This window comes from Triticum aestivum, chromosome 6B (genome assembly GCF_018294505.1).
Source record: "Triticum aestivum cultivar Chinese Spring chromosome 6B, IWGSC CS RefSeq v2.1, whole genome shotgun sequence".
Classification (NCBI taxonomy): domain Eukaryota; kingdom Viridiplantae; phylum Streptophyta; class Magnoliopsida; order Poales; family Poaceae; genus Triticum; species Triticum aestivum.
In genome coordinates this window covers 666,461,695-666,470,744 of record NC_057810.1, presented here as the reverse complement: position 1 = coordinate 666,470,744, position 9,050 = coordinate 666,461,695, and the positions used below count along the sequence as shown (strand labels likewise).

At 49.7% G+C, this 9,050-nt stretch overlaps 1 protein-coding gene across 1 annotated transcript in view; it reads right to left on the bottom strand.

The window, feature by feature from the left end:
• Positions 1 to 8,525: 8,525 nt before the first annotated feature.
• The window catches only part of LOC123138917 (cold shock protein CS66-like), a gene marked incomplete in the record, with an annotated part of 1,850 nt that continues 1,325 nt past the window's right edge, over positions 8,526 to 9,050 (bottom strand). The window contains 1 exon segment of the mRNA XM_044558765.1: positions 8,526 to 9,050. Coding sequence (XP_044414700.1) covers positions 8,694 to 9,050 — 357 coding nt within the window.

The following is a 9,050-nucleotide window of genomic DNA, read 5'->3' as shown; positions in this document are numbered from 1 at the left end:
GCACCACCCAGACCAAGCCCCAACATCACCTACCAGGAGTGGTAGCCCCGACCCACCTCATGCCCAACCAAATCTTCCCGAGCACAAGCCCCACGTCCGTACCATCTCCATTGCACGAGAAGCCTGTGCCGCTGGCCCAGAACTAGGAGAAGGGTTTCGCCACCACCACATGCACCCCGCCGTTGAGCACCAACCATCGCTGCCCAAGAAGATGTGGCCGCATGGACAACCAGAGTGCCATCACTACGCGACGGTCGAACGCCAAACAAGGCCCTCGAGGCACAAGACAAACCGGATCTGGGCCGAGACCCAGCTTCCTGCCGCCACCACATCCGGAACCCTGGCGTGCCCAGGCCACCGCGCCCACCTCCTGTAGAGACTCGGTCGGGCCTCCAGTCACCACCCGCGCACTCCAGGACACCGTGCCCACCTCCTATAGAGACTCAGTCAGGCTCCGGTCACCACCCGCGCCGTGCTCCAGGCCACTGGCACTAGATCTGGCCGGACCTAGCCAAGGCACCTCCCGCACGCGTCGGCCAGAGAAGGACCCTCTGCAGCTGACAGTGTCCTGTACTAGGGGGTACTCAACGCGTCGTCCCCCGATCAGTTGGATTGGGCCAAGGACCCCCATGGTCGTATACACATGGGCCAGTCCGGACAGCTGCCGCATACAAGGAAGAATCAACAAGACTTGGCGATCAAGACAAGGACTCCTCCCCCACCGGCGTATTCGGCTAGGACTCTTGTTATCCTAGGCCTCTGGTGCATTATATAAACCGGGGCCAGGCTAGTCGATAGACATATACAACAATCATACCATAAGCTAGCTTCTAGGGTTTAGCCTCTCTGATCTGGTGGTAGATCAACTCTTGTACTACCCATATCATCAATATTAATCAAGCAGGAGTAGGGTTTTACCTCCATCGAGAGGGTCCGAACCTGGGTAAACATTGTGTCCCTTACCTCCTGTTACCATTGATCCTGAGACGCACTTCTTGGGACCCCCTACCCGAGATCCGCCGGTTTTGACACCAACATTGGTGCTTTCATTGAGAGTTCCGCTGTGTGATCGGCGAAAGGATCAATGGCTCGACTGCAGGTCAACTGCGATGTCGGCTGCTTCGTCACCAGCTCGACTGGTCACCTTGGTTCGACCAAGGACTGCTTCCTACCTCCGATCGTCATGTTCGGATGAGGGCCTTCATCAACATCAACTCCGATCTCTATCAAGATCATGGGGGAGTCATCCATGGAGCTCGAGGGCTCAACGTCAACATTGCCCTCAGGCGACCGTGCTGTTTTTCTGGACAGCAAACTTGTATCCGCCGCCATCGCCTTCTCGAGTGTCGCTTAAACGATTACTTTGGTGAAATTATGCGGAATTAAGTCTACAACAACCCTGCAAAAATTTCGTCGAGTTCCGATGGAGGAATCTCCGGCAATCTCCGATATACCAGAGCCCTGTTGAATCTGGATGAGAATCCGGACGAGTTTAGGGCGTGGTATCCAGCATCTAGCTCGGATTTCCTTTGGAGGATCCAACCGTTGATTTGCTGTGGAATTCCCATATCTATCATCTGCCAAAAATTCAGCTCGATCCGACCGTCCAAACTCCGGGAAACTTCCGATTAGTGCATCACTTTTTGGATCTGTTTTCTGCGCGAGAACGAATCCGACCCGAATTCATCTTCTTTATGAACGGGATCTCGGACATCCTTTTTGAAGGAAGTTTCGTATGGGGTGTTATGTTTTATTCTCAAACACATCCCAATAGTATTAAAAGTATTCTTACAATACGAACTTCACCGTCGCGCCGGTGTCAAACCAGCCCGACAACATCACTCCACGGCGGCCGACCTGCGTTAGACACGTCATCGCTTTGTTGAGCCGAGCTCAATTTCTTCGGATCATCATCTCGGCCAGCCGAACAATAGTTCGGCATCGCGAAGGATAAATCGTCACCAACATCGCCGCCCCATGGATTACACGGAGCGGGCACACCTGTATCGCCACACGGTCACTTCATCAAGCCGGCATCGACCACGTATCGACCTGCATCGCTGGACCGGGGGCTTCATCATCTCTTCATCAACCTACTCCGGAGACTTCGGCGTCGCTGGCCGACCAGCTCCGTCACGTTAGCTGACCGAGGGCTTTGCCTCGGCGAGCCAACCTTTGCCAGCATCGCCATGCTGTTGCTTTATCGCCCATCAGGCGATAGGTGTGCGGATCGAGTCTCAATTTTGGGAATCACCTTTCTTCGGATTGCTACAACAAATAAGCCAGGTGCTATTAATCCTAGTATTTTTTGCTTGTTAGGGTTCATTTTTTCCAATGAATTATTACTCTGGTTTGTCCGTCATATGTACGCAGGTCTATCAAATGGTGGCCGCATTAACAACGGTCGCATGGTGGTTCGGTCAGTTTCCGTACATAGTCCGGCAAACGCCGCATCCGGAACTCGAACCGACCTGTGAATTCAGGTCTTGCCATGCCTTTACCGCATCACGCCGCCGCCCTGCATCGACATTGACTTCGGCGCCATGCCATATTTCTTTTATTACTCACTTTGCATAAATTATTTGTTATGCAACAAATTTTTTATTTTTATTATTATTACTATTATCTCCGGTTTGCACTATTTTTTGTGCATAGGAAAATGATCCAGCCAGACTATATCCTTCGGCGTCACCTCGGCTGGACGGGGGGCTTCGTCAACACTTCATTACCCCATGCCGGGGACTTCGGCATCACCCTGCCGTCCTGCATTGACCGTGCTATGTCACCACTTCGGAGTGCCGAGCTCTTTGCTCCGCCACCTCGGGACCGGCTCGGGGATGGAACCTTGTCCCGCATCAAGCTCGGACCGTGTCATCAATATCGAACACATTAACTAGCTAAGTTGTCTTCATGCTCAAAGTTTTAAATTTTTAACTTGTGTTCGGCTCATCCAAGCATTATACTTTTTTGAAAAAAAGTTGCTTGTTAAAATTTCCTTGTCCAAACTTTGTTTGTGACACGCAAATTCAAATACCCCGTTTGCTTGGGGGCTTTCTTCATGAAGCTTTTTCCTCTTGCATATGGTTACACTTGTACGGCTTCGTTCCTTGTTCGTGTATTACGCCATAATATGCACCATATTGACTTAAGCAATTTGCAAGCTGGGTTGCTTGTCTCCTGTGCTTACCCCTACGTTCCCGATTGTCCGGCTAGGGAGTAAAGGGAGCACCTCTGCGATTGTGACGATCGGGTCAACCCAGCCAGACCTCAGACTGGGTGAAGCCGAAAGCTAGCGCTCTTATTGTTTTCAATCATGGTCGGCACACAATGGAACTCATGAGTACAAAAAATATATTGCACAAATCTCATAATAACAATGAGCACCGAAGAAAGGTATCGGTGGGGGGACTATTTTCTTCGAAGATGCTTCTTACTCTTCGCAGTAATATAGCATAAGTTCCCTGAGCGCACTTTGTCTGTTACAGCCTTATGGCCTGATTGTGTGGTTATTGGAAACACCGTCGATATTCTCGACAGATGGAGTACATAACACTTTTCGGTCCTTGACCGAAGAGGGAGAAGCCGACGGTCGGTTAAGATGCGTTTAAAGTTCGGTTGAACATAGATATGATATAAGTACTTCGATACATGCAATCATTCTTTTACCCAAGTCACTTGGGGGCTCTTAAATTTGTATGAGCAGTTTTATGATAAGTGTTTTTCTTCTTAGTCGTTGCAAAGTTTTTATTATTATTTATCACTCCTTTTTTCGACACAAGTGTGCGGTCACTAGCCGGAAGCCGTAGGCTGACCCGCTTGAAGTTTTGAGATAGGATGTGTCATGTTAAAGCACGGCAGAAACACCTTTTTTTTCTTTTCTAAAGTCCAATTTTCGGATTGGCGCCGAACACTTGATCTAGTTCGGACATTAATCTTTTGAATAAGTTTTTTGGCTTTTCGAGCCCATGGCACTTTTAAACTATTTGTGTGTTTTCAGCACAAGTCTCGCAGTGCAACGCCGGACACCTTTAGAGATTCGGCAAAAGACATTCTCGGATATTGCTATATATGCATCAGTTTCGAATTGTGTCTTCGGTCAATAGTTGGGTTGCCCGGCTCCCGCGCTTGCCCCCTATGTTCCGCTTTGTTCAGCTAGGTGTGCAAAGGGAGAACCACTGCGATTGTGCTTCCAGCTCGCATGGTCAAGCACCTCAGTGAAGAAAGCCGAAAACTGACTTTCACAATAGGTGTAAACTGGTCAGCGATCCGATGACTATATTAAATGACGGGCCATTCATAACATTGGTCGAAGTGTTTCCAGCTTGACATCGACTGTCGCCGAACACTACCGGGGGCTAGTAACTAGCCTCCCAAACTAAATCCTCGATATTTTGCTCTTACATTGGAGCTGAGGTTTCATGATCATGCTTAGCACGACAACCCAAAGAAAGGAACCGATAGCGGGACTATTTTCTTTGGAAGACATTTCTTCTATTAAACAGTAATATAACATGTCTCTTCGCGTACCTTTGTTTATAAAACCGTATGGCCAGATTGCCTTGTTTGTTGTAAGTCTTTATCCTCATAAAGGCTTTATAAAGTAGGACAAACACTCCTCGGCTATTGGACGAGGAGGTGGAAGCCGATGGTCGGTCAACAAAGTTTTGTACAATGCGGATCCGAGCATTAATGACGTAAAGTACTTGGATACATAGAGTCATTACACATAATTTGTGATTTTACTATGGATATCGATCCTTAATTCGGCCTCCCGTGCCCGCATTAAGGCTCGGGGGCTACTGGGCTTCGGGCTTATTATTTACAAATATTAAATGGGCACATCAATCCCCTGATCTGGTGTTGCCACCCGACCAGTGTCTCGGGGGCTACTGCATTGCCTGTTCTATGCAGAAAATTTTAAGTGCAATACAGTTTCCGAGGAGATTTTGATCCTCAAGTTGGTCGGCCGCACCCAACCTGAGTCTCGAGGACTGAGCATGCCGCTTTTTGTGTCCCGAAGTATTCTGCCAAGTTAGGACTTGATCCTCAGACCGATTTTGCAAATCAACCTGAGTCTCAGCAGCTACGGGGATCAGCGGTCTTATGTCATCCTTCATGGGCATCTCGGGTTTTAGACCGATACCCACCTTGAGGGCTACTGGCTATGTATCTCGGCAGAGAATAAATTGCACCAACAAAAAATATTGACAAAAATCGGCCCACATTTGGGGTGGTGCACCACCTGGGAAGCAGTCCGGCATAAAGCTCGGGCGCTAGTTGCTGGCTCCATAGAGGGCATTTCCGGTGTTAAGCTCGGCAAAACTCCTTCAAACTTCTTTGAACCAAGGTGATTTACGACACCTCGGTTACAGTCCGGCGTTGGAGCTCGGATACATAGTCCGGCGTTGGAGCTCGGATACAGTCCGACGTTGGATCTCGAATACAGTCCGGCGTTGGAGCTCGGATACATAGTCCGGCATTAGAGCTGGGAAGCAGTCCGGCGTTGGTGCTCGGCTGCAAAAGATACCTCGAATGCAGTCCGGCGTTGGAGCTCGGACGCAAGAGGACGTTGCCACCCGGGAACAACTTCAAACCCGAGGTGTGGCATAAAAATAACAAGGCATTGATAAAGGCCGGAAACTTAAAGGGGCTCCTCGGATACCCGACGTGTAAACTCGTCGAATGCATTTCGGCGATCCTCAAGATAGAAGATGAGAAGATTTGTTGAACCAGTTTTCAAGACCGGCAACCGAAGATGAAGAACAGTTCGGAAGAATCGAGGAGCGTCCCTAACTTGAAGACCGGTTTAGGGGGCTACTGACGGTGTCCTCGACTAGGGGGTACTCAACGCGCCGTCCCCCGATCAGTTGGATTGGGCCGAGGACCCCCATGGCCGTATACTCATGGGCCAGTCTGGACAGCTGCCGCATACAAGGAAGAATCAACAAGACTTGGCGATCAAGACAAGGACTCCTCCCCCACCGGCGCATTCGGCTAGGACTCTTGTTATCCTAGGCCTCTGGTGCATTATATAAACCGGGGCTAGGCTAGTCGATAGACATATACAACAATCATACCATAGGCTAGCTTCTAGGGTTTAGCCTCTCTGATATGGTGGTAGATCAACTCTTGTACTACCCATATCATCAATATTAATCAAGCAGGAGTAGGGTTTTACCTCCATCGAGAGGACCCGAACCTGGGTAAACATTGTATCCCTTACCTCCTGTTAAACCCGGGCATGGGCAGCCCGGCCCGACGACCCGGCCCGAGCCCGGCCCGAAAAACCCGGGCCGGGCCGGGCCGGGCTTGACACTCGGGCCGGGCTCGGGCTTTGTTTTGCAGCCCGAAAGGTAGTTCGGGCCAGGCTCGGGCTTCTCTTTTTCTATTTTTCGGGCCGGGCTTTCGGGCTTCGACCCGGGCTTGCACGTACACGTACTAAAAAACAGCGTTCGGGCCGGGCTTTCGGGCTTGGGGCTTGATTTCGGGCCGGGCTCGGGCTTGATTTCAGGGAGTATTTTGGGCTTCGGGCCGGGCTCGGGCTTGAGAAATGAAGGTCGGGCTTTTACAAGCCCGACCCGAAACCCGGCCCGGCCCGACGTTTGCCCAGGTTTACCTCCTGTTACCATTGATCCTGAGACGCACTGCTTGGGACCCCCTACCCGAGATCCGCCAGTTTTGACACCGACAGCAGCCGTTGCGCCTTGGACATGCAGCAACATGCCACCGCACTGCCGACGCCGCCACGCCGAGGAGACCCATGTTAGCCCCACGACTCCGCCCGACACTAGTAGAAAAACGGGCCTTTAGTCCCGGTTCCAGAGGGCCTTTAGAACCGGGACTAAATGGTCGAGACTAAAGCCCATCCCCTCACTACTTCAGTCTGAGCACGCTTAACTTTCGAGTTCTATTCCCCCTAGTTTCCAAGTCTGCACTTGTTGTTTTCTTGACAATACTAAGTTGTCAATCCTATTAACCCTTAGGAGTTGAACTTGAGCATTAAGCATCGTTTGAGTTTGAAACTATTATCTAAAAAATAATAATTATTAAGTAACACTAATATTTCTTGAATAAGTAGTTTGACCACAGTTTGACCAAAAGTCAAAAAAACTAAAAATAATTATTTATTAACACTAATATTTTTTGGATAAGTAGTTTGACCACAGTTTGACCAGATTTAATGAAAAGTCAAAAAAACTGAAATTTGAGCATATCTTTTTTTCCTTTCAGAATTTAAGGATTCTAAAAACTTGCAGGCCTAAGGCTGTCAAAATTGAATGCGGGTTTTCGTGCTGAATTTTTTTGATATATTATGCCTTTTTCGACATCGTATGCAAAAGATATGGCCGTTTTACTTTTTCGTAACACTTTTTTGCAAAACATGTCCAAATGTAAGTTTTTTAATTTTACTAACTAGTAGATGTAGTAACATAACTACATTTCGAAGGATTTTTAATTTTTGAAGTTTTTATTATTTTCTTTTGTCTTTTACAGAACTAAAAAGGCGATACACGCAGGGGGGGGGGGTGTTGTAGAGTTTGAACCTTTAGTCCCGATTTGAGACACGAACCGGGACTAAAGGGCATCACATCCTTTTTAGTCCCGGTTCGTGTCACAAACCGGGACTAAAGGTCCCATTTGAACCAGGACTAATGCATTTCCGACGCCTTAGCCGCTCGAACCGGGACTAATGCTCACATTAGTCCCAGTTCGTGATCCAACCGGGACTAATGTGTATATTGAGTTTGGACGAAAGTCCCGTTTTCTACTAGTGTGAGAGGGTCGTCCCGCTCCAGCCCAAGCCCCGAGCAGAGAGGAACGCGAGCCCCGCTGGCACCTACACCGGTGGGGCTTTCTCCGACGGCACCTTGTGGCGGCAACGAGGGAGGGAGGCCGGAAGGGGAGGCGGAAGCTGCAGCGTGTTAGGGTTCGCCCCTGTCGATGCCAGGGTTTATTCTAAAGAAGAGAAATCTGTCATACCACTTGGAAAGTCCTTCAGCACAAAGCTACCATTTCTTTTACCGCTCTGAAGTAGTTGCAAGATTTCTTTCAACATTGTTGACATGCCTGTTTGGCCATGTATTCCAAGGACAATGGGTAAAAAGAGCGAGGATTTAGAGGGTGATTCCGTATTCATTGTATGTGCTTTGCGCTAAGCACTAGTACAATGTAGGATGCCTGTTTGGCCACGTCGCCGTTGCCGTATTCTGTCTCGGCCATTTTGCTTCCTGCCGACCTCTTTTCGTAATCGTTAGCACTTAGCAATTTCAAGCTGCTGGTGCAGGTTTTCCGGAAGGCGCTGAGAAGGCGGCTCTGTAAACAAGGCGCTGCAAGCTGAAGCCCTGCTGATTGAGGTTGTGCTGCGACTCGGTGGTTGATCTATAGTAGGGTTGGTCTGTAATGTGGTCATGCCATGTAGGATTGAGATTAACCCGGACTTTGATCTGACAGTGGTCGCTGCGTCTGTCTGTCGGATAAGATGGACAAAAGAAAACGAACAAAAAGGAAATTTGCACGACAGAGTGTAAACAGACGGAAACCGTGAACACATTGTTGTCCGTGAAAACTTTAAACAAGATACATAATACATTCTCTCCTCCAACGACCAAGTGAGCTAGGTGAACTAGACTCAATCAACTTATACACGGTGGGGTTATTATTCTGCAAGGGTAGCGGCCGCGGGCAGACCGGGCTCAGTGCTGTCCAGGTAGCTTGTCCTTGATCTTGTCCATGAGGCTCTTCTTCTCGCCGACCCCGTCGGTGCCGTGTGTCCCAGTGCCAGTAGTTCCCGTGTGTCCGTGCTGCCCATGGGTGCCGCCGGTGGCCGTGGTGCCATGCGTCTCCGTGCCGGTCATTCCAGTGTTACCGTGCTGCTCATAGGTGCCGCCGCCGGCCGGGGTGCCATGCGTCGCCGTGCCGGTGTGTCCCTGCTGCCCGTAGGCTCCACCGGTCTGCTGGTGGTCACCGTGGCCACCAGGGAGCTTGTCCTTGATGTTCTCCATGACGGCCTTCTTCTCGCCAGTGCCGTGTGTCCCCGTGCCGGTCATCCC